The sequence below is a fragment of the Agelaius tricolor genome, unplaced genomic scaffold (assembly GCF_023055355.1).
Source record: "Agelaius tricolor isolate 1412-34295 unplaced genomic scaffold, bAgeTri1.0.p SCAF_70, whole genome shotgun sequence".
Taxonomy (NCBI): Eukaryota; Metazoa; Chordata; class Aves; order Passeriformes; family Icteridae; genus Agelaius; species Agelaius tricolor.
In genome coordinates this window covers 1,076,810-1,093,315 of record NW_027269330.1, presented here as the reverse complement: position 1 = coordinate 1,093,315, position 16,506 = coordinate 1,076,810, and the positions used below count along the sequence as shown (strand labels likewise).

General features: G+C 52.7%; 1 protein-coding gene across 2 annotated transcripts in view; it reads left to right on the top strand.

The window, feature by feature from the left end:
* GFPT1 (glutamine--fructose-6-phosphate transaminase 1) overlaps positions 1-16,506 on the top strand; it is a 29,780-nt gene that overhangs the window by 2,521 nt on the left and 10,753 nt on the right. For both annotated transcript variants that reach the window (XM_071417787.1, XM_071417786.1), the window contains exons 2-13: positions 3,945-4,052; positions 4,491-4,598; positions 5,908-6,033; positions 6,660-6,718; positions 7,509-7,643; positions 8,884-8,945; positions 9,591-9,670; positions 12,161-12,266; positions 13,218-13,381; positions 14,261-14,356; positions 14,844-14,941; positions 15,989-16,109. In XM_071417787.1, coding sequence (XP_071273888.1) covers positions 3,945-4,052; positions 4,491-4,598; positions 5,908-6,033; positions 6,660-6,718; positions 7,509-7,643; positions 8,884-8,945; positions 9,591-9,670; positions 12,161-12,266; positions 13,218-13,381; positions 14,261-14,356; positions 14,844-14,941; positions 15,989-16,109 — 1,263 coding nt within the window. The remainder of the gene's footprint in view (positions 1-3,944; positions 4,053-4,490; positions 4,599-5,907; positions 6,034-6,659; positions 6,719-7,508; positions 7,644-8,883; positions 8,946-9,590; positions 9,671-12,160; positions 12,267-13,217; positions 13,382-14,260; positions 14,357-14,843; positions 14,942-15,988; positions 16,110-16,506) is intronic.

Here is a 16,506-nt window from a genome sequence, read left to right as displayed (position 1 = left end):
TCTGCCTTGCAGAGCTGTGGCCCAGGGTGAGTCCTGGGGCTGCTGCTCTGCTTGTTTACTCTGGGCAGGAGAAACCCTGCCCCTTTTAGCTGGAGAGGGAGCGTGGGCAGCAGGCACCAGTGGACAAGTGTGGATCCCCACTGGGTGGGTGTTTTTCTGGTTTTGCTTTTTCTCCCAGCCCGGAGGTGATGAATTGAGTGTCAGCTCCCAGACACAACAGTGGCCTGGCCCTGTGCTCCTCAGACTGGGCAGAAAAAGGGACCTTTTGGGACTTCAGGAGCTCCTCCAGCAGGGCTGAGCAGCAGCTCTGGCATCAAGGATTCCTTGGAATTGCCCGGTGGATGTACTGGTAACAAGGTCTATGGAAATGAGTGAACAGTAATAGGAAAAGGAATTTGGGAGTAAACCCAGCCTGAGGGCTTTTCTGCTTTTGTAGGGAAAGGATTGCAAGAAGCAATTCCTTCAGGTATCTCAGTCATTTACCTGGAAGGGGTAAAAGCATTTTATTTGCCTGGGAATGTGAAATTAAGGAACCTGAACTCCAAAAATGTTCGTGAGGAAAATAAAGTTCTCAGAAGAAGTATTGTGACTGTCAGCCATAGAGATCAATAATGCCCTGGAAATGTTGGAAATGTTACTCTGTTAAAATGACCAGCTCTTTAGAGAGAATTCTTTATGTAGCTGGAGGCCTAGGATTTGTGCTTGAGTGTTAAAAATCAGCTCTGTGAGAGAGCTGAGTGTCAGGAGCAGCCAAACGCCTGTTCTGGTGCTTCCCCAGGTGAGGTGTTTAAGGCAAACCTGCAAGAAAGGAAATGTTTTATATTCTAAATTATATTGTTCAAGGGATTGCACTGGAGAGAATCCATTTCTGTGGATCTCAGTGTGGTCCAAGAGCTGCCTGATGAGCTATGAGCTTTGGGTTGCTCTTTCCAGTCCTCACATGCAAAGTTCTGTGTGGGGTGAGCAGCTGAAATGTTTTATTGTGCTGTGGAGTGTCACTTCTGCCCTAATTCTGAGTTGCACTGGGGTTGAGACTGAGTTTGTCAGAGTGTTCCAGACAGGGGAGCTGTGATTTCTGCCAGCTGGGGATTCCTGCACCCCTGGCTGCTCCCTGTCCTCTTGTATGGGAATTCCTGCACCCTTTGCTGCTCCCTCTCCTCTTGTTTGGGAATTCCTGCACCCTTTGCTGCTCCCTCTCCTCTTGTTTGGGAATTCCTGCACCCTTTGCTGCTCCCTCTCCTCTTGTTTGGGAATTCCTGCACCCTTTGCTGCTCCCTCTCCTCTTGTTTGGGAATTCCTGCACCCCTGGCTGCTCCCTCTCCTCTTGTTTGGGAATTCCTGCACCCCTGGCTGCTCCCTCTCCTCTTGTATGGGAATTCCTGCACCCTTTGCTGCTCCCTGTCCTCTTGTATGGGAATTCCTGCACCCCTTGCTGCTCCCTCTCCTCTTGTTTGGGAATTCCTGCAGCCTTTGCTGCTCCCTCTCCTCCTGTATGGGAATTCCTGCATCCCTGGCTGCTCTCTCTGCTCTTGTTTGGGAATTCCTGTCCCCCTGGCTGCTCCTCTCCTCCTGCAGCTGGGGATTCACCATTGCAGAGCTGCAGCAGGAGGAGGTTCCCAGGGCTGGGTTTTTGTGCCACCTCCAGCAATGCCAGCTCAGAGTGGTTCAGTGTCCCTGGAGGTCCTGGCTCCTCTTGGGGCTGGTTCTGTGGGCAGGTGTGGAAGGCAGTGCCTGGACAAGCATCTAAATGCACAAAACTGAAACCAGAACTGTGCTGGGCACCTGAAACTCAGCTCTGGGGAACCTTCTGCCCCAAGTTTGTGCATCCTCAGCATCCTCAGCCCCTGGCATCCAGGCTGGAGGTGCCCAGCTCCTTGGAGTTCCACCCAAATCACATTTCCACTGAGTGATGTCAAGGAGCTGTCGCTGTGAGGGTGAAATTGTCCCTGCTGGAGGGCTCCTGGCAAGGCTCTGTGCACTGTCTGTGTTTTCATGCCTTGGTTGATTTGGGTATCAGCTCAGGGGGAGGGAGAGCAAGGCTTGAGCAGGGCACTGTGGCTCTGGGCTGTGACAAAAGCCTTTTCTGGGCTGGGAGGTGCCTTTGGGAACTGTCCTTAAAATTAGAAGTGGTTACAAGGTGTGATTGCTCAGATGGGAATGATCCAGCAGTTAAGAACAGAGAAAATGCTGTTTTCTACGTGGGGATTCCAACTTTCCCCAGCTGTGAAGTATTGCATCATTACAGGACGTTTGGAAAGGGCAAAATTAAACACATTTGTAAATATTTCCAATAAATGAAGTTTATTTGCACATAGTTCATGATGATAAGTATCACAAATGGGTGATAAGCCTTCAAATATTGGATATTAGCCTGCAGATTAGTAAGTCATGCATTCAGGAAGACTTGTGTTCTTTTACAGGAGCCTTATGGTCTCACTTTTTACTTTAATGATGCATCATTTATGCATATTCTATTTTTATTTCATTTTTTCCTGTTTTCTCCAAGGTGAATTTTAAACATCCCTGTCTTACTTGCCTTCTCATTTGTAAGATGTGTTGCTCACGATGAGTACTTAGAATTTGATCTTCCCAGTGGCATCCCCACTATCATTCTCCCTATTTTCCTCTCAGGATCTAAAAGCTGAACTGAATCAAAACCGAACCTCCCAGGGTCTGGTTTTTGGAAGAGCATGTCCATATTTCACAGCATTAACACTGCATTTGTGTTTATTCTGGTTTCCTTCTTTTCATAGTCTGTTTTCTGAGAAGCACTGAATTCCTTGGGTTGGTTTTTTTGGTGAGGTTTGGGGTATTTTTGTGTCATTCTTAGCCTTGGATTCAGGGTTTTTTTTTCCCCCCCAGGCCTCATGAATAATCTTAATATAACTGTGCTGTAATTAATAGCTGTTAGCAGTGCCAGGCTGGCTCCTTCCTGGAGGGAGTTCAGTGTTTGTGTGCACTGCAGGCAGGGCTGAACCCTCTGCCTTTCTGCCTTTCCCTCTCCTCCCTGTGGGGAGGCCGCTGCCTCTTCGTGCCCCTCTTGTTGTGCTCTGCCAGCATTTGGGATCTGGGACAAGGAGCAGGCTTTGGGCTGTTGGGTGGGGTTTTCTTAGTGCAGGTGTGACTGAGCTTGCTGAAATCTGCAGAGAAAGCAGCGTCTGAAGGCACTGTCTGGGTTGGGTTCAGCTTTAACAGAGGTGTCCACAGCCAGCCCTTCTGGGGGGAGGCAGATGGGCTTCAGAGCAAGCTGCAGGGCCAGAAGCCATCCTGTGCTTGGGGAGCATTCCCTGGCACCCTATATCCCTGGAATCTGGAATCCCATGGGCATGGAGCATTCCCTGGCACCCTATAACCCTGGAATCTGGAATCCCATGGGCCTGGAGCATTCCCTGGCACCCTTTATCCCTGGAATCTGGAATCCCATGGGCATGGAGCATTCCCTGGCACCCTATAACCCTGGAATCTGGAATCCCATGGGCCTGGAGCATTCCCTGGCACCCTATATCCCTGGAATCCCATGGGCATGGGGCATTCCCTGGCACCCTATAACCCTATAACCCTGGAATCCCATGGGCCTGGAGCATTCCCTGGCACCCTTTATCCCTGGAATCCCATGGGCATGGGGCATTCCCTGGCACCCTTTATCCCCGCCATGCTGTGATCCCAATCCATCCCCTCACACCTCTCATCCCTTGTTCCCAATCCATTCCCTCTGTCCCAGTTTGCTGTTCTCTGCTTCCCCTCCACCTTCCCTGCAGCCCTCCTCCTCTTCCCCTCCTGGCACGACCCAGTGCCCCTTTCCCAGTTCCAGAGGTGCCCCAGGGGTGGGGCTGGTGCCCATGGGGTGGGACTGGTGCCCATGGGGTGGGAATGGTGCCCATGGGGTGGGACTGGTGCCCACCTGAGCTGGGTCCTGGTGGCACTGACTCTCCTGTCCCCCCCAGGCATCTTTGCTTACCTGAACTACCATGTGCCCCGGACCAGGAGGGAGATCCTGGAGACCCTCATCAAGGGGCTGCAGCGCCTGGAGTACCGGGGCTACGACTCTGCAGGTACCTCAGCTCTGCTGGGCTCTCTGGGGGGCTTTCCCTGGGTGCTGGGAGTGCTTTCTGCTGCTGAGGAAAGCTGGAACACAAACTGGATGTGCCTGTGGGCAGAGGTTTGCATTAACTTCAATATGCAGATTTCTATAAGCATTCTTGATGTTTGTGTTTGGGGTTTTGTTTTCTCTGTTAGGGGTTTTTTTGTTTTGGTTTTTTTTTTTTTTCTTTCCCCAAAGGTTTTAAAAATACTGACAAGATGACAAAGGGAAAGCTGAGTTCTAATCTAACCTTAGTTCTAATCTAAAGGGTTTCTTGCCTTTATGTGGCAGCCCAGCTCTGGGAGAAAGGGCTCAGGGAGAATCAAAAAGGGCAGAATTTGTTGACAGAAAATCCTGTAATAACTTCTGCACTTGACCTTCTTTCCCCATGTCCCCCGGGGGGGTTCAGGTGTGGGACTGGACGGAGGAAATGACAAAGACTGGGAGGCCAATGCTTGCAAAATCCACATTATCAAGCAGACGGGGAAGGTGAAGGCTCTGGATGAAGAGGTTCACAGTAAGTGCCTCCCTTTCCTCCTTTCCCTTGCTTCTGTTTTGAATAGCCCCTGATTTAGCCACAAACACGAATTTCCAGAGGTGTAAAGGCTCAGGGATGAGCTGTGAAGAGCTTGGTGATCCTCTGGTTGTTGGTGTGGACTTACAGAGAAATCCTGATTTTTCCAAGAGAAATGATTTGCAGCTACTGAAGTAAAATAGATCTGAAATACACCGTGGGAAACAGACAGGAAAAACTCCAAAACAAACAACCAAAAAGCTCCTTGAACTGGGGATAGAGGGATTAGCAGGAGATAATTATCAAGACCTAGAGCTTGGGCAGAAGGAGAAATCTGGAGGAACCTCCCCCTGTTCCCTGTAGGAATCTCCTTCTGCCCTTTATTTAAACCTTAATTCATTAAATCTGAGCTCAGTGCAAAGATGCACGAAGGTGTTGGGGGTGGAATAGAGGCTGGCTGAGGGTGGGGAGATCTTTTCTTCTCAGCTTCACACTCAGAAGCTGCTGTGTTGGTGAAATTGGAGTCTTTTTAACCCATTCTCGTGTTCACCTGAGGCACAGAGTGCTGAGCGTCCAGGGGCAGGTGGGTCAGTGTTATCTCAGTGTAAACCAGCAGCCAAAAAGCTCAGATGTGGTGGGGTGTGTGCTACAGAACCAGGGGATGGGCAGAGCATTCCTGAAGGGAGGTTTGAGAAGAAAGAACGAAAGGAAACATCAGGATGCACAGTTTTGAAGAGATTGTGGAAACACTTGTGGAGTGTCAGCAGGACTTTTTCCCCAAGAAATTTTTTTTTCCCAGAGATATTTTTTTTCCCAAAGAATCTTTTTTTTCCCCAAGAAATCTTTTTTTCCCAAAGAATCTTTTTTTCCCCAAGAAGTCTTTTTTTCCCAAAGAATCTTTTTTTCCCAAGAAGTCTTTTTTTCCCCAAGAAGTCTTTTTTTCCCCAAGAAGTCCTTTTTTCCCCAAGAAGTCTTTTTTTCACCAAGAAATCTTTTTCCAAAGAAATGTTGCTGCTCATGGTAGCTTTGCAGAGACAGGGGTTAGGGGTGCCTGAATAACCATAACAGGATGGCAAGGACCCAGGCTTGGGCTCTCCCTTAGAGGCTGCTTTTTGTTTGGGCACAGTGAGGGGTGCAGGGCTGTTTTCTGTGTGTGTCCCTCAATCCCCCTGAGGTTTTGGTGGTGTCTGGTGATCCCAAAGGTCTTTTCCAGCCCCAGTCCGTGTCCTGTGGGCTTTGCTGGCCCTGCCGGCATTGCTGCCCCGCTGAGGCTCCCCGGGCAGCCCCTCAGGGCTGAACCTTTGCCGTGCAGAGCAGCAGGACATGGACCTGGACATCGAGTTCGACGTGCACCTGGGCATCGCCCACACGCGCTGGGCCACGCACGGGGAGCCCAAACCGGTGAACAGCCACCCGCAGCGCTCCGACAGGAACAACGGTCTGGGGCTGCCCTGGGGAGCTGGGGCTGGACTGGGGAGCTGGGGCTGCCCTGGGGGAGCTGGGGCTGCACTGGGGGAGCTGGGGCTGCCCTGGGGGAGCTGGGGCTGGGCTGGGGAGCTGGGGCTGGACTGGGGAGCTGGGGGGCTGTGCCTGCTCTTGGGGGGCTCCTGGGGCTGGCCTGGGGGCTCCTGGGGCTGGGCTGGGGGCTCCTGGGGCTGGGCTGGGGGTTCTGGGGGGGCTGGGGAGCTGGGGCTGGGCTGGGGGAGCTGGGGGGACTGAGATTCTCTGCTGCTCCTCCTGGGGTCACTGCCTGCTCCTGGGACCAGGCTGGGGGTTCTGGGGAGGCTGGGATCCTCTATTGCTCCTCCTGGGGTCACTGCCTGCTCCTGGGGTTGGGCTGGGGGTTCTAGGGGAGGTGGGATCCTCTATTGCTCCTCCTGGGGTCACTGCCTGCTCCTGGGGCTGGGCTGCTCCTCTGGGGGCTCTGGGGGTGCTGCTGGCCCTCCTGCAGCCCTGGGGTCCTCTGGGGCTCCTCCTGGACTCCTGGGGGGGCTGCTGGCCCTGGGTGTCCCAGGCAAACTGCTGCCAGGCTGGGGCTGAGCAGGGCCTTTCCTCTGTCCCCAGAGTTCATTGTCATCCACAACGGCATCATCACCAACTACAAGGACCTGCAGAAGTTCCTGGTGAGTGGCCCTGGGGGTGAGACCCTCCCTCCCTCCTTTCCCTTTGCTCTCACACCCTGCCCAGCTCACTCCTGTTGTATTCTCACTCTCCCTTCCCCACTTCCATTCCCCACTCACCCCTTCCTTCACTCACATCTCCACTCACTCCTCTCTCCTCTCTCACAGTGATTTCCCTCCTCACATCCCCTCTCACCTCCGTTCCTGCACTCCCATTTTTGCACTCCCACCCATATTTGCTCTCACAGACTCTCCTACTCTGGGAGTTCTCACATTTACACCCCCATTCCCTCCCTGCCCCACTCCCCACATTCCCTCATTCAATATCCTGGCATTCACACCCTGCTCACACCCCACAACCCCCTCCTCATCCTCACTCCTTCTCCCAAGGAGACCTTCCCCCTCAAACCCCCTCCCTGTGTCCCTCACACTCCTTCTCACTGCCCTCTCCTCATATTCTTGCAATTTAAAAGGCAGGAGGGATGGAAGGAAAATGTGAGAAGAGAAAAAGAAGGGGAAAAAAAGGCAGGAAAGTAAAAGGAAGAGGAAAAGCAGAGTGAAGAATGGGGGAAAAAAGAGGGGAAAAAAGAGTAAGAACAGCTGCAGTATGGAAGGGGGAAAGGAGAGGGAAGGAAAGGAGAGGGAAGGAAAAGGAAAGTTGAGGGAGGAAGGCAGGAGCAGAGAAATGGAAAAACATGAGAAAAAAGTAAGCAAAAGGTGAAGGCCAGGGAGTAGTGAGAGCAAAGAAAGGGAAGGAAGGGAGGCTGGAGAGCCACAGGAGCTGTCCCTGCAGGAGAGCAAGGGCTACGAGTTCGAGTCGGAGACGGACACGGAGAGCATCGTCAAGCTGGTCAAGTACATGTACGACAACCGCGACAGCGACGACATCAGCTTCTCCACGCTGGTGGAGAGGGTCATCCAGCAGCTGGTAACCATGGGGCATGGGGGGCATGGGCATGGGCACCACCCAGGAACACCCCTGCACCCAGCACTGCTGCTGTGGGGCTGGGCACTGCTGCCTCTGCCTGCCCGGAGCAGGGCTGGCTTTGCTTCTCTGGGCTGTTTGTCAGTGTTCAGCTGGGAAAGGGCTCAGCTCCTGGGCATGGCAGCTCTGGAGGCTGCCAGCCCCTGGTGGGGTGGTGGGAGTGGGGAGGGAGAGTCTGTGCTGCTCCCAGTCCTTCCCAGAGCTCCAGAAATCCTGGGACAGTCTGTGCTGATCCCAGTCCTTCCCAAAACCCCAACCTGGGAGAGTCTGTGCTGCTCCCAGCCCTTCCCAAATCTCCAGAAATCCTGGGAGAGTCTGTGCTGATCCCAGTCCTTCCCAGAGCTCCAGAAATCCTGGCAGAGTCTGTGCTGCTCCCAGTCCTTCCCAGAGCTCCAGAAATCCTGGCAGAGTCTGTGCTGCTCCCAGTCCTTCCCAGAGCTCCAGAAATCCTGGGAGAGTCTGTGCTGCTCCCAGTCCTTCCCAGAGCTCCAGAAATCCTGGGACAGTCTGTGCTGCTCCCAGTCCTTCCCAAATCTCCAGAAATCCTGGGACAGTCTGTGCTGATCCCACTCCTTCCCAGAGCTGCTCCCAGTCCTTCCCAGAGCTCCAGAAATCCTGGGAGAGTCTGTGCTGCTCCCAGTCCTTCCCAGAGCTCCAGAAATCCTGGGAGAGTCTGTGCTGATCCCAGTTCTTCCCAAAACCCCAACCTGGGACAGTCTGTGCTGCTCCCAGTCCTTCCCAAAACCCCATCCTGGGAGAGTCTGTGCTGCTCCCAGTCCTTCCCAAAACCCCAACCTGGGACAGTCTGTGCTGCTCCCAGTCCTTCCCAAAACCCCAGCCTGGGAGAGTCTGTGCTGCTCCCAGTCCTTCCTGCAGATCTTTGCCTCTGCAGGTCCCCTGAGTGCACCCTGAGCTAAAGCAGGAGCCCTGGGGTAGCCAGGGGAGTCTGGGTGTCTCTCTGCGGGTTCAGGAGGCTCCAGCAGTGGCTGAGGATGCACTGCCAGGCTCAGGGGAGGGAAATCCTGCCAGGGTGGGGGGGCTGGAGCTGCAGGCAGTTCTGGAAACATCCGTGAAGCCTCTTGGGTGTCTCTTCTGTGTCCACAGAAACACAGGAGCAGTTTCTGTGCTGGGAACACTGACACAGTGCCTGGGCCTCAGCTGAAGTTTGTTTTTCTTGTTGCAGGAAGGTGCTTTTGCCCTTGTGTTCAAGAGTGTTCATTACCCTGGGCAGGCAGTTGGTACCAGGTGAGTGTCCCATGGGAAGGGACATTTCTGCACCCTGCCTGGTGCTTGTGTTTGTACCCCCAAGTTAGAAGGCAGAGGGGAGATCATTCTCATCACACTGTATATGCTGGGACAGGGTGGTTGTTGTTTTTCATTTCCTTTCTCTTGTTTTCCATCTGTCACGACAGAAAGCTCCCAGAAGTGTTTTGGAAGTGCCTCACTGACCAGCTGTAGCACACCTGGTCTAGAGCAGCTTTGTTTTGGTGTCCTCTGGGGATGATCTGAAGGGAGAAGGTTTTACCTTTTCCTTTGTGCTTGCCCCTGTGGCAGCACTTGGGCAATTCCTCCACTTGGCCTGCAATGTGGGCCAGCCTCGTGTCCAGGTTTTCTGTCCCACTTTTCAACACCAGCACCAGCCAAAACCTGTATGTGGGTGTGTGCAGTGAGGGGCAGTCCCTGTTCAGGGCTGCAGTGACTCTGGGCGAGTTTCTCCAGCCCTGATGCAGCTTCCTCCCGTCCTTGTGTTCTTCGTCCTGGGATTCCTTCTGTGTTTGCAGCAGCTGCTCTGGGGGTTCTGGCTGTGCCCCAGTGCAGCTGAGGGGCTCACAAGGGCCTGGGGGGCCGTGGGGGTGTCCCCAGGGCTGAGCTGTCCCTGTGTCCCTGCAGGAGAGGCAGCCCCCTGCTCATCGGCGTGCGCAGCGAGCACAAACTGTCCACAGACCACATCCCCATCCTCTACAGGACAGGTGAGTGGGGACAGCTGAGCCCTAAACCTGACCCTAAACCCTAAACCCTAACCCCAATCCACAGACCACATCCCCATCCTCTACAGGACAGGTGAGTGGGGACAGCTGAGCCCTAAACCTGACCCTAAACCCTAAACCCCAGCCCCAATCCACAGACCACATCCCCATCCTCTACAGGACAGGTGAGTGGGGACAGCTGAGCCCTAAACCTGACCCTAAACCCCAGCCCCAGTCCACAGACCACATCCCCATCCTGTACAGGACAGGTGAGTGGGGACAGCCCCAGCCCTGGGGACCTTACTGAAAATTCCTGAGAGTGACTCTGTAATTCCCTGTGGGCAGAGGGGTCTGGATTTGTGTTGTGAGCAGTGCAGGGGTCCCTGCTCCTGTCCTGCTGCTCATCCCCTGCTGCAAGAGCCAGTGCCAGCAGCTCTGCCTTCTGGCTGATTAGCAGTAGCATTAATGTATTTGTGTAACACTGTGGTTTTTTATTCAATAGCTCAAATTTGGTTTGTTTGTTTTTGTTTTTTTTTTCCCAATTGCACTTCCAGCCGTACAATCTATGGATCATTCTTTTGATGGAATATCCATAAAAATGGAGGAAGGTGCCCACCAGAGAAAAAAAGCTAACACTTGAAATTTCAGACAAATCCTCCAGCTCTTTAGGAGAGGAATCATAAATATGCATTGTCCTTTTAATATGTGGCTGTTGCTTTCCATGTAGTGCAGTGAAACATGTGGGAAAATCAAAATTCCTTCCTGATCAGAAGCACCACGAGCAGCACACAGGAAAATCCACCTATCCCACTTCAAATATTGGGACATAATGCTCAGCATATGTGCAAAAACTGATGACAGTGCAGCTTGTACTGAGTGTTCCTGCAGCTCTGGCTGCAGAAGGAAACAGTGAATTACCTTAAAAATAAACCCCACTAAAGCAGGAGGCTGCTGCCAATCCTGCTGCAAGCACTGCCCAAAATTCCTGCTGGGGTTTGGGTTGTAAGAGCCCCGTCCTCCCCCTGAGCAGGGTGAGAGCCTGAGCTGCAGCCCCTGGAGGCTGCACTAAGCTTGGCCTGAGCTGGGCCTTCCTTCCCCTGTGCATTTATCAGGGGAACCATCTGGCTCTGTCCTGAAGGGCTGGAAAGGCCAGCCCAGCTCACATCTGAGAGGATGTGCCTGCCCCTGCAGAAGCTGTCCTGCAGGAAAGCAATGCCACATAATGAAGGCAATGCAGGGAAATGCTGTGTTTTGAGAACCCAAATTTGCATGTTCTGATCAGGTCTGGGTGTTTCTGGTGGGGAGTGGCCACTGGCAGCTCTGCTCTGTCCCTTCTCAGCACCAAATCAGCCTGTCCTGCCTCAGCTCAACAACAAGGGCACTGTTCTCCTCATTTACTGGCTTGATAACTGGACTGGAAGGCTCTGACTCGCTGCCTGAGTGGCTCTTCTCACTGAGTATCAACATGAAAGCAATATTTCCCCTTCACGTTTCCACCTGCAGAAGTGGAAGCCAGAGCACCGCGAGCTCTGCTTGCATCCCTGAATCAGATCAGTGTCTAGCAGGTGAAACAGCACCAGGACTGTGCAACAAATATAGAATGGAGGAACTCCAGTGTTGCTGTTCTTCAGCAATAGTCCCATTTTGGGAGATAAGCTGATTAATCCACCCCCTCCCTCCCCATACCCTGCACAATGACTGGCAAATCATTCTGCTGGAGGCTGGTGCTGAGCAGTAGGTGTTGGGTGCCTCATCTGCATCCCTGATGAGCTTCAGCACTGAGCAGCAGTTTGGAGGAGGAGGAGACAGTGTTGGGAATTTCCAGAGTACTCCAGAAAGGATCCCTGGTGGAAGGCTGAACTTTGAGGACAGGTTTTTCCCAAGCTGGCTCTCAGTCCTGTGTCCCCCTGGTGAGCCCAGGGGTGATTTCCTCCTGAGCAGGGTGAGGTGGTTTTGTTTGCTGGTGCAGGAACAAGGCCGAGTTCTTAATCCTGGATGTCCTGAGCTGTGTCTGCCAGTGAGCTCAGCCAGACAGAAACAGGTTTGGGTTCCACCTGTGGTGCTCAGGGTGGGCACACAGAGGATTCCCCCAGAGCTGAGGGTAACAGACAGAGAAGGGGCAGTGCTGCTCCATTCCAGAGAGGAGCATGGGAGAAACTTAAAATGAAAACAGGGCAGGTGTAATGGGGAAATGTGGCTGCTCATAAAGCACCTTGAATTCTCTGCCAGTGGAGCCACACAAAACATTCATTTGGATTTTCTCCTGATACTTTCCTCTAAATTTCAGAGACACTAGTAACACACTTGCAGGCTTGATAAAAAGCAATCAAACTCTTGCAAGCCAACCGAGGACGGGCACAAGTGCTGCTGCTCCTTTTGCTGTGCAGGCATGAAAATAGTGCTTCATGTTGGTGCCGTGCTTTGGGGGCTCTGCTGGTGTCACCTGTGCCCGGGGCTGTCACCTGGGCAGCCCCTGAGCCTCCTGTCTCCTAGGGAAGGACAAGAAGGGGAGCTGCAACCTGTCCCGAGTGGACAGCACCACCTGCCTCTTCCCCGTGGAGGAGAAAGCTGTGGAATATTACTTTGCTTCTGATGCCAGGTAGGGCTTTCCAGCACCTCTGGTGCGGGGAGGAATGTCCTGTTTAAAGGAGCAAGGCATGGGGAGGCTGGGCTTTCTTTGTGAATTACTTTGCAAATTACTTTACAAATGCTAACCAAAACAGAGTTGCTGTTAAAATAATGAGCACTGGCCTTGGAATAGAGTGTTACCATTCTTCAGGCTCATTTGTGAGTAAGATTTCCCAGTGATGGGAAACCTGAGGGAGCCCTGACCTAAATTAGCAGACGAGGTGCTAATTATGAGAGAATTGTGTTGATTCTCCAGGGATCTCTGCACCATCATCAATATATTATTATAATATAGTATAATATATTATATATCTGAATATATAGTATAATAGAGTATCTATTATATACTATATAATGTAGTATAATATGTTATATATCTGAATAGTATAGTATAATTATTTTAATAAAGCAGTGGATCAGCCCTCTGCAATCATGGAGTCAGTGCTAATTATTCCTGTTCAGGGCACCATTGCCACGACAGAAATGCACAGTGTTATCTTTTTATACTAAAAACTCCCTGTACAATATTTCCAATTACTTCCCAATACCCATCACCTATGTTAGACAGTGAGCTTCTACTCTAAACCAATCTAAAAGTGCCACCATCACAGCAGAAGATGGAGGCCAAGAAGAAGAAGGAGAAAGGCTGGACAGGCCCGGTTTCCTCCATCTTGCCCCCTGAACCCCCATTCTAAAAACCCCCAAAATCTGTTTTTCACCTTGTGATAAATTCACTATCATTCTACTTAAACTGTTGTGGCTTGTAATTCTTCATTATAAGGTTGGTAATTATTTCCATGGGTTAAAATCAAAGTCACAGGGGTCTTGGGCTCTGAGCCAGGCTCTCTGAGCCCCTGGCAGGGGTTTGGGCAGTCCAGGGCAGCCAGAGGGGTGTCCTGAGCTCAGTGTGATGTCCCCACAGCGCTGTCATCGAGCACACCAACCGTGTGATCTTCCTGGAGGACGACGACGTGGCGGCCGTGGTGGACGGGCGTCTGTCCATCCACCGCGTCAAGCGCACGGCCGGGGACCACCCGGGCCGGGCCGTGCAGACCCTGCAGATGGAGCTGCAGCAGATCATGAAGGGTGAGAGCTCCTGCCTGCCTGCCTGCTGGGCTGCTGTCACCCTGTGCCACCCCTGCCCGAGTGGGGACAGGAGCCCGGAGCGTCTCCAGAGGTGCCACAGCCTGCTCTGGTGCTGGAGCATCCTCATGGGGAAAAAGTCCTCACAGGTCATGGGATTTCCCCTCTAGTCCACAGTTGTGGGGCTCAGGATTTTACCTCCTGCTTGGGGGCAACATCCTGAGCTTGGGGCTGCAGTCACCCTGTGCCACCCCTGCCCCAAGTGGGCACAGGAGCCTGGAGCGTCTCCAGAGGTGCCACAGCCTGCTCTGGTGCTGGAGCATCTTCATGGGGAAAAGGTCCTCACAGGTCATGGGATTTCCCTCTAAAAATCTTCATCTTGGGACTGCAGTCCTTTTTGGAGACAAAATCCCCAGTTTGGGGCTGCAGTCACCTGCTGCCATCCCCGCCCTGAGTGGGGACAGTCTCTGCTCTGCTCTGGTCTGGAGGTGCCACAGCCTGGTTTGGTGCTGGGTCATCCTCATGGGGAAAAGGTCCTCACATGTCATGGGACTGCCCCTCTAGTCATTGACACCTTATGAGGAGAGCTGTGGGGCTCAGGATTTTGCCCCCTGCTTGGAGCCATCTGGTTTTTCCAAGACTGATCCCTCACAAAGTTGCCACTCTGGATCTGCCCTTCGCTGACACCTTCCAGGAGCTTGAATCAAGCTCTCACCATGAGCTGGTGTTTTGGCAGAAAAAGAAGGATCAGTTTAATAATCTTTGGCTGGTCCAAGCTTTTCTCTACATACACAGGAAAAATGGCAATTAGCAGGAGGTAATTTAAAATTAAAGTTACCAGGTGGTAAAGTGTTCTAATTTGTTTTCCATCTTCCTTCATAGGTAACTTCAGCTCGTTCATGCAGAAGGAAATATTTGAGCAGCCAGAATCTGTTGTTAATACCATGAGAGGAAGGGTCAACTTTGATGACTACACAGGTAATTGAGCTGGAGCCTCCCTCACTGGGTGTCCATGGTGGCTGCAGGGCAGGGAGGGGTGGAAACCTTGCTGGGCTGGGATGAAATCTGTGTCCAGTGCCTCCAGAATTCCATGTGCAATGAAATCTGTGTCCAGTGCCTCCAGAATTCCATGTGCAATGAAATCTGTGTCACAGTGCCTCCATAATTCCATGTGAAATGAAATCTGTGTCCAGTGCCTCCAGAATTCCATGTGAAATGAAATCTGTGTCCAGTGCCTCCAGAATTCCATGTGCAATGAAATCTGTGTCCAGTGCCTCCAGAATTCCATGTGCAATGAAATCTGTGTCCAGTGCCTCCAGAATTCCACCTGCTGCTGGCAAGGTCCCACTTGTGATGGTTTTTTGCACATCTGGTGATGGAGATGGTGACATTCTGTTAGCAGCAGTGATTCTGGGAGCCTCTCCTCCCTGCTCACCCTGACTGGGCTCTCTGCTCTTGCCCACAGTGAACCTGGGGGGGCTCAAGGATCACATCAAGGAGATCCAGAGGTGTCGGCGTCTGATCCTCATCGCCTGTGGCACCAGCTACCACGCAGGAGTGGCAGTGAGTGCTGGGCCCAGGGCCACAGGCAGGGGCTGGGCTGGGCTGCAGGGACCTGAGGGACACCCCAGGGACACCCCAGGGACACCTCCCACTGTCCCAGGCTGCTCCAGTGTCCAGCCTGGCCTTGGCATGAGGGCAGCCACAGCTGCTCTGGGCACCCTTCTCCCCACCCTGCCAGGGAAGAGCTTTGCCCTAATAATCTCATCTCATCTCATCTCATCTCATCTCATCTGCCCTTTTTCGGTTTAAAGCCTTTCCCCTCTGTCCTGCCACTCCATCCTTTGTCCCACGTCCCCCTGCAGGAGGCTCTGAGCTCTCCCTGGAGCAGATTAAGGATTGATTTCAGGGTAGGGATTGGTTCTTAACCTCAGTCAGGTTAGGAGTAAGCAAGTGCACACAGGTGAGTGAAGGAGGGCCCTTGTGAAGGCTGCAAACAGCAGGCTCAGTTCACAGCAGCAGCAGCAGGAAATAAAAGCTGGTGAAGCTGAGCTTGGGGCAGTGGTTCCTGTGACTTCCATGGCTGTGGAAGGCTTTGGGAAACAAAAGCTGCTCTTTAAAAAAGGGCAGCTGGCAGGGGAGGGACGCTGCAGGAACAAAATGCAGGGGCTGCCAGGGGCCAGGTGGGGTCCAGCAGGGCCTGGATGTAGGCTTGGGGCTTTGGGTTCTTCAGGCTGGGACACACTCAGGACACCCAGCATTACATAATTTATGTGGGGGGTTATGTAAGCAGTGAGACTTACTTAGAGAAATCTCCATTTGAGGGAGGAGTAGGCCCCACAGACCAATGTGTTTTCCCCCCATACCTCCCTGCCCAGGTGAATTTTTATTAAAAATCAAGTTGGTGGTGGTGCCAAGGCAAGGTTGCTTCTCACAGGGGTTGGTGGTGACTGGAGTGTGGGCAATATGAGCAATTAAAGTGTAATCCAGCACTAATTGTCACATGGAGTTCAACAGTAATATTTTCCAGTGTGTGTGGCAGCTAGAAAGCTTTTTTTGTGCCTTTATAAACATGATGTAATCCCTGCCTTCCTGCCCCTGCCCTGCCAGACCCGCCAGGTGCTGGAGGAGCTGACTGAGTTACCTGTCATGGTGGAGCTGGCCAGTGACTTCCTGGACAGGAACACGCCCGTGTTCAGGGATGATGTCTGCTTCTTCCTCAGCCAGTCAGGTACTGCTGGGCTCCCCTCCCTGCCCAGAGCTGAGGGGGAGGCAGAGGCCACCCTTGGGTGCCTCTCTGGGGGACTGGGAGGGCTGGTGTTGGTGCCTTGGCAAGGCGCCCTAGAGCTGAGTTACAGAATAAAGTGGGGAATTATTGAAAGGATCTCCTCCATGGATCCACCTTGGGCGCTACAGGAGCCTGGCCCAGATGAGTTTTTATTAACCAGGAAAATGAATAAAGTTGATTTTTGTGAAAGGGGGACAGCCCCAGAGCTGCCTTGTGTTAACCAACAGCTGCAGGTGGGTTCTGGGTGGCACTGACCTGGTCAGGGCTCACACTGGGCGTGCAGGGGCTGCTGCACCTCCCTGGGGCTGCCTCTGGGGCATTTCCCAGCAGCAGCAGCAGC